Raw genomic sequence first — 22,074 nt, forward strand, 5'->3', positions numbered from 1 at the left:
CTACCTTGATACCTATTCCATTGAACAGTGGTAGCAAAGGGCATCTAGAGGTAGAAGGTTACAGAGGAAATCTCTGCATCGTAAGTATTGACTGATGAATGACTAATAAAGTTTGGTGAGCTTGTGTTTTTTGTGAGCAAGCACAACCAATCCAGTGGAATGCTGCCTAATCTTACAGGAAGCTGTAACTTGGTTAGAAACAGTAGCTTCCACACATGACAAACGGCGGATGAAACAGCTGCAGTTGGACGAAGTCAATGTGCTAGATGTTGTCTGCATGCATAGCAGAAAGCTGGCTGCTGGTGACTGAGCCAGTCAAAGTCTATTCTTATTGTGTCATTTTCAAGTACACATATTGAGAACAATATGAGGTTGGAATGCAAGGAAGGGCGGAGAAAGAGCTGCCTGGTTGTTTCCTTTGCAGACCTTTCATGTGGTGTCTTGTGGATCACCAGGTTCTTCAAGTATGTTTCATGTAGTTCGGATGGCAAAGTAGATAGAGATCGGTTATCTAAGAAACAGGTCAAGATCATGAAATCTCAAGACAAACAACAGAACATTCAGTGACCAGCGGCAGAGAGGGAGCTGATGAGATAGATTTTGAGGCCCAGTTGTGGTCAAAGTCTGGATGGCTTAATTATATGATTAATAGAATTCTACACAGCTGTGCCACATGGTTGGATCTTCTCGACCTACATCGCTTTCAGAATGAGACACTACCCAGACGTCGATGATGATGGTGTTATGGTTGACTCAGCCAAGCCTTCGTCTTCGTCATCATTTAATGCCTACTGTTCTTGTTTGACAGAACTTCCTGCGTGACATTGATTTTGCAGCAAGAATCTGACTTCTGAAGGAGTTGCAGTAGAAATCTCAGGTCTTGCACCATCACACCTGAAACACTGCTTTCTATTCCTCCAGTTTTAGTTCATAGATTCTCTTCTAAGAAAGGCTCAGATGCTTTATATACATCTATTTTGGGATTGATCATATCTGACCTCTGAAGGAGTTTTTGTTTGGTCCTTTTAGTTCTGTTCTAAAGCCTACATACATGATGGAGGTGTGAGATTATGTTTGTTCTAGGATGTGAATGGCAGACTTTGTTGAGTTCCTATCTTCTCTTTCCTCTGGTAGTTGTATATCATAATATTCTTTTATTATTTTTGTTGGATAATACAACCCATAATTTCATCAGAAAAGAATTATAATGAAAAATGGATCTCTCCAAAGCTACATCAAATGAGCAACCTCCACCATTGTATTGCTGGTCCAAAGGAAGCCTTTTGATGATGAGTCCCAGCAGAAAGATAAGGCTGTACAAAAGTCTCCTGGGTGCTCTGCAAGCCTGGTTGGGTGTGTCCTTGACATGAAAAAAGTTGTGGCACCAAGACATGGAAGCTAAGATAAGTCCTAATGAGTTCATCAGAATAGATTATGGATGGTAAGACTAAGACAAGATTCTGCAAACAGGCTAATGACCAGTATAAAAATCTATGCTAAACAGTAAATTATTAGCAAAAAGGTAGGCCATTCTTCAAGAATCTGTGACAGACAAGCCATAGAAAAGTTGAGGTATGTGATTCAACTAAGATGTATCAGATCATCTTGAGCAAAGATTTTATCATGACAGGAGAAACAACAGCCATACCTTTCTTCAATGTATTTTTCCTATATTACCAAGCAACACAACCTTAATGAAGTGCCAACTGAGGACCACCCAAGCTCCATAATAAAGAACACATTAAACTATGGCTATGAAAAAGGTGAAACTAAAAGTTACAAGCACTACTGATCAAAACCAAGGCACAGACTCTAGAAACCAGTACAGTTGCAAAATCACTGAATCAAGATGTCTCTTTGTTATCTAATGAGCAACAAGTTCAATCAACATTCTCCATTCATGGTGATACTGACTGATGGTTTACCAGGATTGCGCTTGGAATGATTGACAGGGAAAGACATGGAAAAGTAGTCACCTCCTACATTCAAACTGCTTTTTGGTCCTTGTGAGCACCTTTGGATTCAGTTGATCAATCTTTCCAGGGTATCGGCAACATGCCACATTGATGGTCTCATTTCAGGATTAGCTTGCACACAAGCCAAAGCAATTTTTAGCACTGAAACAATCTCATCTTCTCTATCTATTTCTTGAGCTAGAAAAGGGTCCAAAACATCCAAGAGGGATCTCTTCTCTTCGATGCAAAACTGGACCCAACGAACCAAATCCATTTCCGTAGTCTCCAAAAGAACAAGTGGGGACTTGCCAGAAATCAGTTCTAGTAGGATCGCTCCATACGAGTAAACATCCCATTTTTGAGATGGTTTCATGGTTCTCAACACCTCAGGAGCCTGATAACATGATCCTTTGGTTATGATGCGACCAAATGCAACATCCGATTGTTGGCTAGCAGTTGTCTCAGCAAATACTCTATCTGACTGCAGAAATGGAGATCCTTCAGCTAAGTTTGCCAGACGCCCAACCCCAAAGTCAGATATGTAGGGTTCCATGTTCAGTCCAAGAAGTACATTGTTAGGTTTGAGATCTCCATGAACATACTTCTTTGGACTAAATTCATGCAGGAAAGCCAAGGCCTTTGCTACTCCCTTCATGATTTTCAAGCGTACTTCCCATGATAGTGGTGCAGAATCCCCTGTTCCAGCTTTCCCTGTTATTAGCCATAATATCGAGAAATATAATGAGAATGATATGCATGTAAAAGTTTGAACCATAGAAGATGTTGATTAGCCAAATTACTCTAGAGATGTGAATTAACTAGTTTGTCAAAGTGCTCCAGCCTGCTACGGATACTTTTATGAGCAAGAAATTAATCTCTCACACAGAAAAGACCACAAGGTCAATATAGGCTTGGGAAACCGGTCATGAGATTGAAGATGAATCAATGTCAAACCATACTTCTTGAAGATGAACAGTCACCGACAAATTTGGTGTATCCAGTTCTTAGAAATGTTCTTTTAATTTAAAAATGATTTAGATTTCATTTGAATTTGATGAAGTTGGAAAGTACAAACAGCATTAAATGAAAATACACTAAAACATCCAGTGTGGAAAATCCTCCTTGGATTAAAACCAAGGTTAGTTGTATTCTTCATTGGAAACTGAATATTATCTTAAGTTACCTATGAACATGGAAGATATCATCAAGTATCAAAAGAAAATTAGTGGTCCGAAAGCATACCATGAAGAGCAGTAGAGAGGTTTCCATTATGAATGTAGTCATAGATAAGTAGTTTCTCATCAACCGACCAGAAATAAGCTCTTAGAGTAACAATATTGGGATGTCGAACCTTCCCAATCATTTCTACCTCAGTTTGGAATTCTTTAAACCTTTGTAATCCTCCTTCCCCCAGCCTCCTAACAGCTACAGTAAGTCCATTGTTCAGCAAAACCTTATAGACAATACCAATTTCACTCTTCCCCAAAACAAAAGCTGACCCCTTAAGAAGCTCATCAAGATCAAAAGTCACATGCTTATCCAATGGCACTAGCTCATACTGCTCAATATTTTCTGATAATGCGCCCGACTCCTTTGTAAAGCACATGCATTCCTTCCTGCCCTTCAACCCTTTGTCAGAACGCTCTCCTTCTTCCTTGGTCTTTAGTGAAGCAATTGCCTTGCGGTAAAAGTAATAGAACAATAATGCAATCAGACCAATTCCAAGCACATCACTCACCGCAATCGCAATCACTGCAGCATTACTTAGTCCTTCACTGCTACTTCTTCCACTATGAGTGTCATCTTCCTTGGGCGAGAGCACATCAGAAGGACACGGGGTCTGCAATGGCGAGCCACAAAGGTCAGGATTTCCGACATAAGCCATCGGTCCTCTGCTCTTCAGAGCCCCATTTTGGGGTATTGGCCCACTAAGATTGTTATAGGTCAGGTCAATAAAAACATTCTCAGGCAGGTTCCCCAGGCTCGGCGGAATGAAGCCGGAGAACCTATTGTGAGACAAATCCAGAGTTCCTTGAAGATTAGGAAGATCACCAATATCACCCGGAATCGGACCACTGAATCCATTGTAAGAAAGATCAAGCTTTTCCAATCCTACAAGGCTGCTACCAAAGCCAAGGGCCAGAGAACTGGTGAAGTTGTTATGGCTCAAGACAAGGGCCTTCAATCGCTTGCATTGGACCAAAGAGCGCGGTATCGAACCGGAGAACAAGTTGCTGGAAAGGTCCAAGCTTTGGAGGTACAGAAGCTCACCGATCGCCGGCGGTATTGAACCGGACAGGAAATTCCCAAAAAGGACCAACCTTTCGAGCCCTCGGGCGGCGAAGAGGCCAGCAGGAAGGCTGCCGAAGAGCCTGTTGCTCCGAAGGTTGACATGCCTGAGAGATTGGAGGGAGCCAAGGGCAGAGGGGAGGTAGCCCACCAGCTTCTTCTTTGGCAGGCTTAAGGCGACCACTGAGCCTTCTCTGCAGGTGATCCCATTCCAGGAGCAGGGATTCTCGTCGGAAGAGTTCCAGTTTCCCAAGGAGCCCTTGGGGTCTCCTCTGATGGCTTCTTTGAACGATAGGAGGGCTGTGCCATCACTGTTCAGGCCACCAACAGCAAAGAGAAGAGATACATTGCAGAAGAGGAAGAGAAGCAGCAAAGAAGGTTGTGGTGGTGATGACAAGGCCATGAATGGGTGCCAAGGATTTGACCGTTAGAAGAATGAGCACAGAGATACGAATACCATATAAACACTGAATAATCTTTACACCGCAGCAGAAAAATAAGGTGTGGAGAGGAGAGAAACGGGTGATCTCGAGCGGCCTACCTTGTGCGGGGCAGAGGGCAGTGGAGAAGGGAGGAGTCGGGAGCTGCAGTGATGGTGAGAGGCGAGGGATCTTTTGCCCTGGGAAAGAGAGAGTGAATGAAAGCCAACAAAGTAGAGGTCAGAGGCAGTCGGGCTTAGTGGGATTCCCAGTGCCAACGTGTAGAACTCAGATCCCTTACCAAAGGACATGTTGGTGTCATATCTAATATCTATCAAGTTTCAAAATGACATATTTCTCCCTGTAATTTTAACATAGTAAGTATATCCTTCTATTGATTAACATACACCCATGTATATTCTCTCTGTTTATATTCACCCAAAAAATGCACATTATTCATAAAAAAGAGAAACATAATATAATTAAAATATTATATTTTATTAATTGTCGAATAATATTTAACTAATGTATACAGGGATGTTGAGGTTGATATTTATAGAGGTTCTAAAATAATTAAATAAAAATTATTTATGTACAATTAGATGTAGTATTAAATAAGGATTAAATGAGAAATTTAAGATGATATAAGTAAAAAACCTATTAATATTATAATTAGAAGAGCTAAGACAATTAGTCTTATGGAGAGATCTAAAAATTTATTTATTTTTTACATAGCTCAATGATGATAAAAGATCCTATCTGAAATAATTAAGATATTTATTATTATTATTATTATTATTATTATTATTATTGAGACTAACTATGAGACATGTATATTTGACTACTACTAAAATTATAGAATATATAATTATGATTATGGTTATATATTTATAGTTTTACCTATAAGTGATATTTTGTGGATGGAAACCGGGGGTATTTTGGTAAATTCAGTCCTTGAATATGTGCATGCGTACAATCAAATGCTGGTTTGAGCCTGGACCAGTTTGGTTGATATCGACCAACCGGTTCGGGGAGAACGAGGTTGGAAATTACTGGGCCGGTCCAATTATTGGGCTGGGCTGAGGCATAAATATGTTGACTGCGTTGACCAAATTAACCGTTGTCTATCTATTACGTCATTCATTAAAAATATTCCAAACAAAATCCATGTTTATGTTCGTTGTATTCGTGATTGATCCTATTATTCCCTCCCTTAATTATTTTGCCGTATCTATCGAAATATTTAATGCTTCATATATTCACTTTTAATTATTAGTGTATTTTTTTAATATCAAATTTCAAAGACACGTACCACTTGGTTCAAATCCTCAACGGATATATGCCACTCTGTCAACTTATTGGGTGTGTCTCCCTTTCCTGATTCCATGAGAAAATAGTCAGCTAAACAAAAGCAATGCAACTGTTGATGCCATTCACGAATAAGTAATTTGGTAGATAATTGATCAACTCAACTCAATTTTGAAACCATCATCATATAACAGCTGTTATAATGAGCGTAAACGCGTTAACATATTGTAACAGTTGTTATAATGCTATCACATATCGAGATTAATTAGGATCACAAATCGCAATCTAAGTCAACTCTAAACGCCACATCGATTAAAGTAGGCGGGGGGGATCCAAACACGGACCCGTCTCCTTTCCGCGCACAGAGGAGGCAAGCGTCGACTATTCCTTCTCCCTCTCTTGCTAGTTCCCCACGACGCGCCTTCCGTGGTGTGGTGGTGACCCGTGAAACCTCATCTGTTGTTCCGCATCGACATTTGACATTCTCTTTCGCCATATGATAGCGCTCGATCTCGTTCTCCCCCGTATGGTGTGAGAAGACGACCGGAGGAGGGATCCATTTTCGTTTCAGCAGGAGGGATGGGGGATCCGGCGTCGAGGCGGGCGATGGACGTGGAGCGGACGTCGCTGTGCAACTGCGTGGTGAACTTCTTGTTGCAGGAGAACTACCTACTCACCGCCTTCGAGCTCCTCCACGAGCTGGTCGAGGACGGCCACCATGACCAGGCCATCCGCCTTCGAAATTTCTTCGCCGACCCCGCCCTCTTCCCCTCCGACCAGATCTCACGCTTCAACGCCCTCCGAGGTTCGATTCGCAGACCCTTCCTCTCCTCCTGATCCCCTTTTGGACCCCTTCTTGTCTCATTCCGTTTCGCCAAATGGTTTTTCTTGAAAAAAGGAATCACGTTCTTATGATTGTTGTGGCGTTAAACAGCCAAGGCATCCATATGATTTGTGTAGAACATGTTTGATGACGTCTAAACAAACAAGACCAGCCTTGAGGTGAACGTGCCTGCTGTTTCATTTGCGTAAGATTGATCTGAGATTTTTAGGCCATTCGATTGATCATATATTTTCATGATAACAACGACTGGATTTGTTTCAGCAATTTAAATTGTAATATCATTATGCGATCGATCTTCATGATCGGTCGGTACTCTTATGCGGCCATTTGGCAATGGACATGTATAATGGTAAGATCATTGGGTTGCTATTGATATGTGTTTATTTGTTTGTCAAGACTCTGATGCAACTATTTTGGATTCTTTGATCCTCTTCGTTCGGTTTCTTTTTTTCAAAATGATCCATTCACGTCTAAAGATGTTATTTTTTAACGTGATGGATCTCCTGGAAACTCTCTAGCAACCTGAAATTTATTATTGTCGGTTCCTCTGACTCTTCTTTGAAGCTTGACCAAGTTGTGATATCTTTTTTCAGTAAATATGTAAACTTTATGGACTTACTTGCAACTTCTACCACTAGACGTTTTCAGATCCTCAAATGTCATGTTGTTTCCCACTATTATTTGATGTTTCGTTGCAGCCAATATATTTGGAGCCAAATTTGGTGATCCATAACTCAATTTCAGGTCACCATTACTTTGGAACAGTGATCTTAGCTTTTCCTTTACCATTCTTGGTCGATCATAAGTTCAAAATGTTGGACACTTTTGATACAAATTCCTAGGTTTATCAGCGTTGAGATATTTTTAGGACTGTTTTTTAAGTATAGTAATAGAAATCCATTAGACTATATACAACAAAAACCTTGGATTTGAAAATTTCTATTCAATTATAGTAAATTTAAGATTTTACGAGTATTTTTATAAAATATATGACAATTTTTAGTTGCAATTGTTGAGGTCGATAAGTTTGCAGATTTCTTCCTCTGCCAAAAAAGGAAAGAAAAAACTGTGAAGCAGGATCTTTTGTTGTAATTTGATCTTCATAATATCCTGTTGATTTGATGTTTTCGACAAATGTAATCATTTGAATCAGGACAACATTTTATGCATTTCTACATCACATACCAAGATTGACCAAGGAGGAAATAAAAGCTGAGTTAAAATTTAAGAAAATGGAAGATAATGTTGACTGAAGATGCTCTACATGAAAGGCAATTAATTCCCATTGAAGATTTTGCTATCTAGTAAGATCATTTTATGAAGTGAAAATGGAAGTTAAGATTCTACAGAAATGGTAAACAGGATGATCAGTATGATTAACCATTGATTTTAAGAATTAGAATTTTTGTTTCTTTTCTCTTCTTGTACTTGGGAGTTCTAAGAAAAGTTGGAAGAGTTGTAGTGAAGGACATGACTAAATGAATGAAAATTTTCTTCTCTTATTATGTGTATGGATGTATAAGACATTCATTCCTAGGGGCGACTCTTAAGAGTCCAGAATATGGTACATATCCCCTGATGGCTTGATGCCATCATCCATGCATGATGCTTATCCTGTGTAGGAACAAGGTTTGATGGCTTGATGTCATCGTCCATCCATGATGCTTATCCTGTGTAGGAACAAGGTTTGTGTGATGCATTAGAACCAGAGTGAGAGTGGTATTTGTCTTCTCCTCTCTCTCTTTTTTCTTCCACCTTTATAAAACAAAATACGTATTTTCTTTGCACCTAGAGCCCCTTCATCCTTTCATCCTACATCAAATTGTTAAGTTCCAATTGTGATCATTGGACTTGGTAGTTCAAGCAACATAAAGTAGAACATCTATGTTTTTTATGTCCAAAAATGTAATTTTGTTTTGTTGATTGTATGTGATAAATTTGGTTCCATCAACTGCAGTTGGATCATGGTTTGTGTGATTAATTCATATGATATTTCTTGAACTTGTTCCAGTTGCAGATGCACAAAATGTGCTAGAAGAGAAAGTAACAGTAGAAGAAAAGTTGGCAATCACTGAATATGAGCTTCGTTTAGCCCAAGAAGACTTGTCAAGACTCAGGGAGGAGTTACAAAAGCAAAAACAATATTTTCCTGATGACCTTAATGGTCCGTTCTTAATGTTTAATATAATCCCTATGATTTGTGTGAGGCATGCAATAGATGAAAATGTGTTAGATACAATTAATTTACAATAGTCCATCCTGTCAGTGATTTAGAATCTTTCTGCTAGGTATTTATTTTAGAATCAAACAGTTGAACTCATACCTAAGGTAAATGCATTACTATTGTGGCTAGATAGTAAAATCAAGATGGTATAAGAATGTTTTGTTGCACACTGTGATTTCAGATTATGGGTTACTAAACAGAAATCATCTATCCTAGATAAAAACAGGAAAAGAAAATCCTAAGGTGCTGGCATGCATAATGTTGAGATCTTTTGATCATTATGTTAATAAAATCTTAATTTTTTTGAATTTTCTTTTTGTAATATGTGTACTAGTTTCACTGTCTACTTGATTGCTTGGTAATTTTGAACTTAATAGAACAAGATGGAACTTCTGAAGCAATCTTAGATATAACCAGGCTTGTATCATAATTATGGTGGGTCCTATGTTGGATCTCTTCATGGATCAAATTTCTGACAATAAGTTTTTTTTTCTTTTTTAAAAGCTTCAAAGTGAGTAATCTATGAGAATGAAAACATGTCTATGAACAAAATGTAAAACAAGTTTTGTTTTGTTTAGTCTGTCAACTCTTATCAAACGTATACTCACCCTCCTTCTACATTAATGCATGTGTAGTAGATGGCTCCATCAAAATGTAAAACAAGTTACATTTTGTTTAGTATGTAAACTCTTAACAAACATATACTCACTCTCCTTTTACATTAATGTTTATGTAGTAGATGCCTCCATCAACCATAAACTTGTATATAATGCCTGTGATCCATAAAGTAGATTGTACAAAATAATAACATAGGTGGTAAGAGCTCATAATCTCTCGAAACTCAATGCCCGCATCAAACATGCTTTCATCTTGTTCGAAAACTATTATCTTGCTATTGTCATTTTTTTATCAATTTAAATTCATGACATTTTGGCAATTGTAACTGTATGTTCTTGGTTTGTATTTTACATGCATATTGCATGAGATTTATCATATCAATGGGTTGCTAAATGATTAATACTTATTTTGTGCCTTTGTCTTGAAAATATTATTTTATGACAACATTACATTATTGCTATTCTTAAATTCTAGTTCAGGGTCCAGTTCAGATATTTCGGTGACTAATGGCCCTACAACTCTACATAACACGAGGAAGATCTCTTATGTCTCTTTAGGCCCGTTAAAGGACACTGAACGGAAAGATCTAAATTGTGCTGTGAAGGAATACTTGCTCTTTGCTGGGTACCGCCTTACAGCTATGACATTTCTTGAAGAGGTCAGTAGATCTTTATTGTATGATTGCAAAAATTTATAGAAAATTTTCTAGTTCAACTATATCAGCAGGCTGGTTATTCATTTCACATAATAAATTTATAAATATTCATTTCAAGTAAAGGACAGCCTTAACACAAAGCTAAAAAATCTTTTAGCTGTACTATTTAATCATGTTCCATCGATTAATCAACAAAAAAGCAGGACTGTGAAAGACAACTGCCAGAAGAAAAACTGATATATTTACTCTGCTGGTATCTAGTTTCTCCTCGTATTCTTTGTTGCTTTGTGCATTTCAAATTTGTTTGTTGGAATCACATGGTTCACACAAATCTATTTTCATATGCTATTGGCTAACTTCTTGGGTTCTACCTTTTCTTTTTCCACACATCTGTCCTATATTTCGACACATGCAATTCTACCTATGTTTGCCTAGTACTCTCGTTTGCACTCATTTCTTTTTATTCAATACTATAATCATACTTGTTCTGTTTCGTGTATGATTTTATGTCATGACACATCCCTGATGGTTACATACTGGCAAAAGTTGCTGAGGTATCTGTTATAAACCACTTCATACTCGACACACCCAGACACTGATGCATTCGGTATCTTATAGTTGATATACTTGATGGCCAGCATATGCGATTCTTGGTGTAAGCCTTTGATAGATTAGCGCTTTGGGGTTTTTGTGCGTTGCAACAAACAAAGACTAATTTTCTGATGTGCATGGGTTTAGAGGATCTGTTTAGTATGTAGATATGATAGTTTATGAAATATTGATTGGTCATGATTTTGACTAGTTTTATAAAATGATCACGATTTGCAGCATGATTGCAATAGATAATAGGAAACCATGTTGGTATAAGCTTTAGTTGGACATGAATGGGGAACACGTGTGTAAATCAATGTTATCTTTTTCTAAAGGATGAAATCTTTTTAGATGGATTGTCAAGATTTTCCTACTTCAGTGAAACAAGAGAGGTTGACACCTTCATTGCAATAATTCCGACTATGTGAAGTGAAGGACTCGAAGAACACTTGTATTAGTAAGCAGAGGTTACGTTTTTTCCATGGTGGGAACATGGCTTTTGAATACCATGCTAGCAAGTCTCAGTATCCCCCATTGCAACAATTACACTTTCTAACATGGTACAGAAAGCTGATGCACATGGCATCCTTATAATCTGCTCTTTCAGTGATTATAACTATCTAATATGACATTAGTTTCTACTTTTTTGATTATTTTAGATGAGAACCGGAAACTATGTGCTTCCATGCAGTATTACATATGATTTGATTAAGCTTCTGCTGCATGAATTTCTTCATGACAATATCTTTTACCTACATTTTTCTTTTGTTCTATATATAGTTATATCTTGTTTATTATAGGTATCTATGCTCTCTCAAGCACATCATTTACATTCCTGTATATTAATTGACTAAAATTTTCCTATTCCTTGATTCTGTTTATGCTTTTCTTGATACTAATGCTTTCTCTATTCATTCTTGTGCATGACTTGCTTGAGCACATTTTATGTTGCCTTATTGTATTGTAGGTCACTGATCAAAACCTAGATGTGTGGCTGAAAAGTTCAGCTTGTGTTTCTGATGCTTTGCGTCGTTATTATTATCAGTATCTTTCATCCACCTCAGAGGCTGCCGAGGTACTTTATCCAACATATCCTGACAAGTTTATAGTTATTTCTTCTTTTGGTTGTGGAATAAGCAATATTTGATGAAGAAGAAGTATTGAGGATGGACTATACTTCAACCAATTGTTGTCTTTTTGTTTTATTTGGCAAGTTTTGGTTCAAATCCAAATTAGTTTCCATGTTCGATTGTAGTATCCATAAATCTGTGCAAAGTGCTTTTTGCCCTCAAAATGACATTTTATACCATTCAGGTGTTCATGTACAATCATTGTATTTGCTTTCGAGGCCCTATGTCATTTTTTCTGTTTAATACATGTCGACGATGTTTTCATTAATAGATCATACTTTCACAAGCTTAATGAAGGGCTTGTTTTGTTTTGTAGTAGTCGCAGCAGTCAAAAAGTGTCACTTTACTGGATGATGTTTCCAGAAAATGATTGTGAAGTTTACTATTTGATTTATCAATAAAATGGACAAAGGAAAATTAGTTACTTGATCCGTGAGTTTTCAGGATGCAGGAGATTGTAAATATCTTTTGTGTCAGTGGTGACCAACTGCTGATATAGCACTATAAATAATTATTTGATGATCAGCAGTCAAAGACTTTAGGACACAAGTAGCTGTAGCCAACAGTTGGCATATTTTGATTGTTAATCATTAGCGGACTGAAGAATGGTGTTGCACATCATGGCTGCCACTTGACTAACCTTTGGTGATTGGCAGCCTCAGCCCACCATTTGGTGTCTGTTGGCTGCTGGTAGAGATCATAGCTAGTACGCAATGACTAGCAGTAGACAAGGTAGTATTCCAATTTTAGTAGCCTAGTTTCAAACTTACATGGAACTCTTATGTCCAGTTTGGAAATGCAATAATGACTTGGAGACACTATTGTTTGTCCTACATTCATCATTTTGGGATCAAGAGCTGGCAATGGTTTGTTTCATTTCGAGTCTGATCGATCTCAAATGTAAAGTGTTGACCAGCATATGACCCATCTCGCTGAAGATCCTGGAACTGAACCTAGGTGATTGGTTTTGCAGGTCAATCTGATCCACTCTGACTTGCCAATCAGACTAGATTACTAGCAGTCAATTCGACTCAGGCTTGGGGAAGTAAATGCAGAAACACCTATGTCTGGCTGCTTCTTGTGGTCCAATAGATTCACTTGATCATCAAATAGAAAAAGTCGAGTGTACCATACAAACCCTGACCTTCACTGGGGCAAAGGTTTATACCATTGATGGTGGCAGAGAACAAGGTGGTGTGGTCGTCAACAATGGTTCATTTTTTGTGCCTTTATTCTGATCTAGAACCTACCAGCTCTAAAGCAATTGGAGATACAACGAACATGAGAAGGCAGGAAGAAGCAAGGTGATGTGGTTGCCGGCTGGCTCCTGATTGGCTCAGTACATGCTGCTGCCAAGGCATGACACACTGCCATGCCAGCATGGAGGTATTGGCAAGACACAAAAAGGGAAAAGAGAACTGATTCAGTACTTTTAGGATGCTTTGGAAATATATCAGTGATAGTTGAGAAGATTTTGTATATCTTGCATGCTGATAATTTGATTTTAGACAAAATATGTATACAACTAGTTATATTGTTCGTAAACTCTTCACGTGAAACATTATTTTAGGAGTCTATGACTAATGGCATTAAATAATTTATAATAAATTCTTCTTATCTTCTCTATATGCTTGAAGCATGGTTCTTCGCCTAGACTAATGCATAACAACAACACTTACTAGTCTGATAATTTATTGGGTTAGTGGCATCGATCGTGGCTCATGCAACCATGTATATTCAAATCTTAGAAAAAGTTATATGGCATGTACCGGCATACCATGTGTCTGTACATCAGGATGTACTAAACTCATGCCGGTTCAGCAGGCGACTGGCACAGGCCTGGTACCTGAAACATCAAACATGGCTTGAAGTACCATTTTCCATGATGAACAGGTTAGGGATGACAGTTACGCACTTGTTATTGTTCACCATGATATGTTGCTATATATTCTAAAAATATAGAAAAAATCTCAAGCATCATCATATGTGATAGTTATATGTTTACAATGTCTTTTACATCTCTTTTTTTTTCAAGGTTTGACATATAAGTTTATCCATAATCTGTCATACTGATATATTGCATTTATATGTATGCTTCATACATGAATATGTGCAGATGTTATGGTTATAGTTTTTCACAATATTAATGGAATTCACTAATAACTTTCACCCAAGGACGATCATCTATATTATTTTCTTTTGCAAAGTTCCTATTACAATATTCCAAACAACATATGGAGCAACATTTGACTCTGTTTCATAATGAATTGTCTTGCTGCAGGAGAAGATTTCCCTTCTTCGAGAAAATGAATTTTTTATTAAAGAAAATCAGAGGCTCAATGATGAGAAAGAGTCCATGCGTAGAAACAAGGAACTGGCTGATAGTCAGATACTAGTTCTAACAAGTAACTTGGAAGGTGTAAAGAAGGATTTAAAAGATAAGGATACTCTGGTATCGGTCCTGTCCATAATCTTTCTGCAAGTTAGTTTCATGGGCATAGAACTAACATCTGTGTTGTTCTGAAGGTACAGAATCTTAAGCAGTCCATGGATCTACAGAGAAAGCAACTTAATGACTGCAGAGCTGAAATCACAGCACTGAAGATGCACATAGAAGGAGCCCGAGCTAGCAGAAGCTGGACAGCTGGAGAAAGTGAAAGCACAAAGGCTCCTTATACTGACAAGTCTAAGGAAGAAAAGAAAACCTCATGTGGTGAACTAGAAGACTTAAAAGGTGTTCATTCCACAACAAGAAATCCAGAACCCATTATAGCTCTTAGCGAGGATGTGCAATCAGAGGAAAAAGTGGTTGAGATCAATGAAGTAGCTGTTGTATCGAAATCTGTTGACTTAGTTTCTACTAATTCAGATGAGAATCATGGTTACCAAGCTTCTGAAGATGTCAGATCCAGGCCTCATAATATTGTTTCTGATGCAGCAAATGTTTCTTGTAATGATAGTGTTGAATACCAAGAGAATGCTCATAAACTCATTTCTGAATTGAAGTCTGAGGATAAAGGATTGAACCAAAATTCAGAGAGTCCCAAGAGGGGGAAAACTCAAAAGATGGTAAATACTTGAAAACATTTGTTATTTTTAAGCATTAGCATACTTCTTTTTGGTGGTTATATAATATTATATGCAAACAGGTTTAGCTTCTTGTTTATTGTTAGGCACTGGAGACCATACAAATACTTTCAGATGCATTACCAAAGATTGTTCCCTATGTTCTGATCAACCATCGTGAGGTTCTTATTTGAAGTTTCTTTCTGTCTCCATTTTTCTGAAACATTAGATTATATTATTTATGACTTACAAATGCAGGAGCTTCTTCCATTGATTATGTGTGCTATTGAACGCCATCCAGATAGCGCAGTGAGAGATTCCCTAACACACACATTGTTTAATCTTATAAAACGGCCAGATGAACAGCAGCGGCGCATCATTATGGATGTGAGTTACTTCATTAAGACATGGTTACTAAATGATTTCAAGATTTTTTTATTTCTTTATTTTTCTTAATAAAGAAAATTGTAGCTTAAGGAGTTCTGTGTTTTCCTTTTCAGGCCTGTGTAAGCCTAGCTAAAAATGTTGGAGAGATGAGAACTGAAACAGAGTTGCTTCCTCAGTGTTGGGAACAGGTACCCAATGGTTGGCTTAATCTGCTTCATCTATTTAGGCAATCTGTTATTTATTTTTCCATGATGGGACTATGTTATGAAACTGATATGCAGATTAATCACAAATATGAGGAGCGTAGGCTATTAGTTGCTCAATCATGTGGAGAACTTGCAGAGTTTGTTCGACCTGAAATTCGTGATTCTCTTATTCTATCCATCATTCAGCAACTAATTGAAGATTCTGCCACAATTGTTCGAGAAGCTGCTGCTCATAACTTGGCACTGTTGCTTCCACTCTTTCCAAATTTGGACAAATATTTTAAGGTCAGCCTCACTAATGCTCAGAGGCCATCATGGAGCAGAAATTTGAGTTCACAGAATTGTCTAACATGTAAGCTGTATAATGGGCTGGAACAAATGGCACCAGGAGTGGTCTAGGGGCTCACTTCCTGGTTAAAGAAAATGCTCACAGCTGGAATTCTTATCTAAAATTCATCTTTATGTTTCATAGGTTGAAGAGCTCATGTTCCAGTTGGTATGTGATCCTTCAGGAGCGGTTGTTGATACCACAATCAAAGAACTTGTTCCTGCAGTAGTAAATTGGGGTGCTAAACTGGACCATGTTCTACGAGTCATACTCTCCCACATTTTAGGTTCTGCTCAGGTATCTATGTTTCGTATCTTCAGACCTCTTTGGCATTATGGTTTTTGACTTTCTTGCTAGTACACTGACACATAATTTGTCAGCGGTGTCCACCTCTATCAGGAGTTGAAGGATCTGTAGATTCTCATCTCCGTGTTCTAGGAGACCGAGAGCACTGGAATATTGATGTACTGCTTCGGATGTTGACAGGGTTGCTGCCATTTGTCCATCGTAAAGCTATTGAAACATGCCCTTTTAGCTCTGCTATGGAGTCTCTTACCACTTCAGAACAACAAAATTCCTTCTTCTCCACGTCTTTGCTTCAGTTATATGCAGGGTTAGCTACTCACAAATTGAGGACCCTCTAATCTGTCCATTCCTGGAACATATTGGTTCTGAATTAGTTTTATCTTGCTTTAACATTAGCTTATTTATGCATTTTCCTCAAATACGTTGGATAGGGGTCGGACAATTTGGCCTATGTTTGATTGGATGCACGTGGATTGTCTTCCTGACTTGATTCAGCTTTCCTGCCTCTTATCTCACAAGGAAGACAATCTGAGAACTCGAATCACAAGGGTAAGATTGTAATTAGTGCTAACTCAATTAATGCACTTTAAACTTGCTGCATTTTCTCTGGATAACGAACTCTGACATCCATTTCTTGATTTTTCTTTGCAAACAAAGTACCTTCTGGATGTATCTGAATTCTTTGGGGAGCAATACCTTGTGCATATAATGCTTCCTGTTTTCCTGATAGCTGTTGGCAATGGTGATGGTGCAGATTTGACATTTTTTCCTTTATCCATGAAGTCCAGAATCAAAGGTATTAAGACCATCTCAAGCGTGTGATTATGTATCCTTTCATTTCAAAATTAATTCATTGTGGCTTAGTTTTTCTGAGGTTTTTGAGCTTACATTATGACCTATTAAACATATCTGTGTACCCACGTCACGGCACCCTTCTCCTGTTTAAATTTTTTATTAATTAGGAACCAAGGATTGTATAATGGTTGACCAACTTGATGGGTTAAGATTCAGCTCACAGCATCTTTGGAAGATTATACTTTATAAGTAATAATATCATTAGCAATGTGAGCATTCTTTGGTAATGACTGCTGATCTTGCTTTTCTTTTCCTTTATTGCAGGACTGCAACCTAAAACCTCTGTGGCAGAGAATCTTTCTGTCATGTGCATTCTTCCGTTATTGTTATCTGGAATTTTGGGTGCTCCAACTATTCATGAAAAATTATCAGATTACTTGAGAAAACTACTAGTGCAAAACAATACTCAAGAAGGTTCATGGCTTGTTCATCACACTGCTGAGGTGATTGATGCAGTTCGATTCCTTTGGTTAGTATTTTGAAATAATATGTAGTATTTGATCATTATTTTCATATGATTTCACTAAAATTGGATTTAATCCAGCATATTCAATGAGCATCATGGAGTCATTTTTAATATCCTATGGGAGATGGTCGTTAGTGCCAATGTGAATATGCAGACCAATGCAGCAGTTCTCTTGAAAGTTATTGTAAATTGCTGCCACAAATAGTTCAATTACTTTTCTTTTTTTCTTTATACATCATTGGATGTTTTAATGACATTTGTGCAAAATTAGGTGCCATATATTGATGTAAAAGCTGCTTCTACACATGTTTTGCCTGCTCTTGTCACTCTTGGTTCTGATCCAAATTTAAATGTGAAATATGCAAGCATAGAAGCATTTGGAGCTGTTGCGCAGCATTTCAAAAATGATATGGTATTAAGGAATTGCCATTACAGTATTCCATTGTTTTAAAAACAAATATCCAAAAGTAGACTGATAAAGCAACTATCTTTCAGATTGTTGACAAGATACGCATACAAATGGATGCTTTTCTTGAAGATGGATCACATGAAGCTACTATTACTGTTGTTCGTGCACTACTTGTGGCTGTACCACATACAACAGACAGGCTACGTGAATATATCCTTTATGTTCTGGGTATTCTGAAATTTGGTTTTTCCTCCTTCTAAATCTCTGCATTTATCCTTGACATTTTTTTACATCTGTTATCAAAAATTTTCCAACTTACTTGCATGCCATCTCATGGAAATGATATCACACACCGCCGTGAGAAAGCAAATGTATTTTGCGAGGCAGTTCGTGCTTTAGATGCCACAGGTTTGCTCCCTTCAGATCCATTTCCCTTTTGCTTTGTTTAGTTTCTTGGCAAGATAGTATTGACAAATGGATTACTGTTGTGTATCATTAGTTATCAGTCATGCTCTGATATTGCCATCTAACCTTGCCAGTAGAGCATGTTGACATACTAGAACATTCTGTTATAGAAGTAAACAGGTAAGTTTCATAAGCCAATTGATTGTTGTACTGTAATATCAGTGGATTTAAAAAAACTGCTATTTATGTTTTTAGAGATGATAACAGTGAAGTTCTTAAATTGAACACAATAAATTATTGGGACATAAAAAGACTAGCAAAAGGCTACTATTGACAACTTTCTGGTTTGTATTGGTCAATCAGATTTAGGTAAATTGGATGAATCACCTTCCTTGGTTTATTTTCTTGTTATTTGGTTGACAGATTAAGAAACAATCTCCTGTTTGTAGGGATAAGGCTGTATACTCTAATCCTTCCCAAAGAATCTCCTGTTTATGTTCGCTCAAGGTAAAGACTTAGAAACTTAATTTTGTTGAAGAAAGAAAATGACTTTCTCTGTCCATGTTCTTTATAATATTAACTACAGGTAAAGAAGTATTTCTCCTCTTTGGCAATGGTGGACACATGTCCCTGGATACTTATTTAATCTTCTATTCTCTTTTTAAGTTGAGTCTTCTGTACCCCAAACTTTGTCGTCCTTTCTCATCCATCCTTTTCCTGGTTTCACATAATCTTATTTGCATACTCACCTCACATTTACTAAAGAAACACTGTTGCAGTTCAAATTGTTGCATGAAATTCACAAATTCTTGTTATTTAGTGAGTCTTTTGCTGATTAATTTTACATGAAAATTCCATTTTTTATTATCCATTCTCTGATCTTCATTAGTGCCAGAATTTCTCAACAGTGAGCAGGATTTTGCACTAGTTTCTTTCAAAGGTTTCATATAAGCAATTCTTTTGACATTACTCATTGATTCCCACCATTAGATCTTCAAAATCATATATTTGTTATTTTACTAAATGTAAACCTAACATTAAAAGAAATTGTAATGTATGTGCTGCAAGATAAATATTGATATATATTTTTCATGTATTACTTTGTTATAACTTCTAACAATGATTTTCATCTTACATTATCATGTTTACATTGTATTTATCTTCTGCTATCATTCATTTATCTAAGTTGCACATGTGCATGAAACTTTATTTGTTATGCCTTCAAATATTTCTCTTTTAGACGAGTCTTGATTGTTCTAGTTAGAAAAGTCAACAGGGCAACCTTAACGCTGCAAGATTGCCACTGTTGAACTTGGGTTGTTAGTGTTAAAGCCTCTACTCGTAGAGGTAAATCTATATATATTTATCTTCCCTGTTCTCCACGTAGGTGGGAGCTTCATCCACCGAGTCCCTCCTTTACCAGTGACTGCTATAATTAACTACCAGAATTCTTTGTGGATTTTACAATTTGGATATGATGTTTTTCCTAATTATCATTTCCTAAACTTGAATGTCTATTTTCACTTTTTGACATATAACTTCTACTGGACCAGTCTTTTTGTTTAGCCTTTATAGATGTTGACATAATTAATATAATTTGTCTTCAGTGCCATAGTTCTTGAGCACTGAAGACCAAGGGCTAGACCAAGCATATTGTGCCATCAGTCATTGTGTTGTCCTCATGGATCAGTTTTCTTTAGCTTCTGTTGAGTGCAAACTTTGGCTATAATGAAGACAAACTTACACCAGGACTACCACACAAGTAATAGGTCAAGCAGGTAAGAACACTATAGGCCATGAATGGATAATCCCTTTATTCCTTCAAAAGGGGAGTAGGCTTAGTTTGCAAAATTTTTTCATCTTCCAGAAATAAATATGAAGAAAAAGGTCAATCATAATGTGGTTGCAGTTTTGATTTGGTAAGCCTAGTGTAGTAACTAAAACAGTAAAGTAGATGAACATAGCAAAAAGCAAATTCTTAGTTGACTATTGATTTTGCTCTTCTGGCACTTAAAGCTCCAAATCTCAGATTGCTTATTCTGGACTACTAGCCCTATGGTGTTCAGGAAAGGGCTGGTGTAGTTGAGCTTTATCTGTTTCAATGTCAGGGAGCTATTAGTTTGACGATAGCACTCTGGTTTGCATGATTATCAGCTTCGGCCATTTGATATGAATATGATAATTCTGCATCTGCTAGAGAAGTGCAAGCAACAAACCCAGAGTCATGCTAAAGCAGGACTGTTGTTATTGTAGCTGGTTATCTATGATTTCTTGAAACCTATTCAGATGGGGAAATGCTATCTAGATCAACTGGATCACTCCAATAAAATTTTCTGGGGTTGTAATACCTGATGTGGTGAAACCCACATATCTAAGCCCCACATATTAGGTCTGTGATGGACTATATCACCCCAGAAAATTTATAGTGGTGATTCAGTCAGCATAATAGCATGGTCCTTACATATTTCATTTTGGAAGTCTCTGCCGATGTCATTAGAGTTGCTCCTTCTGACCTGGATGATTAGTTCTAGTTCTAGTCATGGAACTTCTTGAAAAAGATTGCAGCATTAAGACTGCATTCATTAAACCTTCATAGATCACATATCGGCAAGAGTTTGTTGCATTGGACTTACAATTTATGTTTCATTTTCACCTAAGTAGATAATTTCAAATATTAACTTTTTATTCCACCAAGTGGAACTTGTCAATTTCAGTCCTGAGTGTTGACTACTAATTCAACAATTTTTGTTGATGTGTACTTTTTGTTTTTTTGACAAGGCAATATGAAAGCACCAGGAAGTGTTCTTAAGAATAGAGTTGATCTTCCTATTGACAAGTCATGATTAGTCTATGAATCTATAAGAACTCCAATATTTATTTTGCATATGAACTCTGGCCAGACTTTTCCATTTTCTGCAGATCTTCCTGCCACCAGTATCCGTGATTTCCTTGTACCCACTATCCAAAACCTTTTGAAAGACCTGGATGCTCTAGATCCTGCTCACAAGGAAGCATTGGAAATTATACTGAAGGAGAGGTCAGGTGGGGCATTTGAAAACATCAGTAAAGCGATGGGAGGCCATATCGGTCTTGCATCTTCAGTTAGCAGTTTCTTTGGTGAGACTGGCCGTCTAGGAAAGAAAGAAGGTGGTGACACGCACGAATATGCTGCTTCGCCACAGCCAAGTCCACCAGCCCAGCAAGATGATACAAGGTTCAGGAAAATGTTGAGGGGCAGTTTCAGTGACATTTTAAGAGGCAAAGGTAAGGGTTCCGAGGAGCCTCCAAGACAGTCGGGCTAAAGAGCCTTGAGACACCTTTGGTCAATACTCTCCCGAGGAAAGTTCTCAGTACAGTCAGAATGACTCCACAGGTGCAACAGAGATTTGCTTTACTCTCTAATTAATAGTCTTTGATTTGTAATAAGTGACGTTTTTGATACTCGAGGTTATTCATCGTAATATAATGAAATTGAACTGAAGGAATAAACTTTGCACCTCTTATATTGCATTGTCAGACGACTTGTTTTTCAGGCCTTTATGATTGATGAGATGTCCAAGTTGGATGATTAGAGCTGATTAGATAAGTTGGATGATTAGAGCTGATTAGATGT

The 22,074-nt window shown here is 37.5% G+C and overlaps 2 protein-coding genes across 5 annotated transcripts; one reads left to right on the top strand and one right to left on the bottom strand.

The window, feature by feature from the left end:
• Nucleotides 1-1,649: 1,649 nt before the first annotated feature.
• Nucleotides 1,650-4,884, bottom strand: LOC135643340 (receptor protein kinase-like protein ZAR1). Of its 2 annotated transcripts, none has more exons than XM_065160180.1 (2): nucleotides 3,198-4,884; nucleotides 1,650-2,651 (listed from the first exon to the last, which is right to left on the bottom strand). In XM_065160180.1, the coding sequence occupies exons 1-2, from the start codon at nucleotides 4,645-4,647 to the stop codon at nucleotides 2,023-2,025; spliced, it is 2,079 nt and encodes a 692-aa protein (XP_065016252.1). In that variant the 5' UTR covers nucleotides 4,648-4,884; the 3' UTR covers nucleotides 1,650-2,022. The 2 variants fall into 2 exon arrangements, with proteins under 2 accessions (XP_065016252.1, XP_065016246.1); XM_065160174.1 differs by having other exon boundaries at nucleotides 1,650-2,666; nucleotides 3,198-4,881.
• A 1,432-nt stretch (nucleotides 4,885-6,316) lies between these two features.
• LOC135643333 (uncharacterized) lies at nucleotides 6,317-21,977 on the top strand. 3 transcript variants are annotated; one of them, XM_065160153.1, is made up of 20 exons: nucleotides 6,318-6,776; nucleotides 8,827-8,979; nucleotides 10,137-10,315; nucleotides 11,871-11,978; nucleotides 14,315-14,485; nucleotides 14,560-15,102; nucleotides 15,207-15,281; nucleotides 15,358-15,486; nucleotides 15,600-15,674; nucleotides 15,768-15,977; nucleotides 16,165-16,317; nucleotides 16,401-16,633; nucleotides 16,758-16,875; nucleotides 16,984-17,122; nucleotides 17,446-17,650; nucleotides 17,726-17,831; nucleotides 17,919-18,059; nucleotides 18,143-18,266; nucleotides 18,348-18,464; nucleotides 21,381-21,977. In XM_065160153.1, the coding sequence occupies exons 1-20, from the start codon at nucleotides 6,551-6,553 to the stop codon at nucleotides 21,761-21,763; spliced, it is 3,588 nt and encodes a 1,195-aa protein (XP_065016225.1). In that variant the 5' UTR covers nucleotides 6,318-6,550; the 3' UTR covers nucleotides 21,764-21,977. The 3 variants fall into 3 exon arrangements, 2 of the variants coding, with proteins under 2 accessions (XP_065016225.1, XP_065016234.1); XM_065160162.1 differs by lacking the exon at nucleotides 17,726-17,831 and having other exon boundaries at nucleotides 18,014-18,059; XR_010498215.1 differs by lacking the exons at nucleotides 18,143-18,266; nucleotides 18,348-18,464; nucleotides 21,381-21,977 and having other exon boundaries at nucleotides 6,317-6,776; nucleotides 17,446-17,624; nucleotides 17,919-18,058.
• The last annotated feature ends 97 nt before the right edge of the window (nucleotides 21,978-22,074 follow it).

Source organism: Musa acuminata, chromosome BXJ1-4 (assembly GCF_036884655.1).
Source record: "Musa acuminata AAA Group cultivar baxijiao chromosome BXJ1-4, Cavendish_Baxijiao_AAA, whole genome shotgun sequence".
Taxonomy (NCBI): Eukaryota; Viridiplantae; Streptophyta; class Magnoliopsida; order Zingiberales; family Musaceae; genus Musa; species Musa acuminata.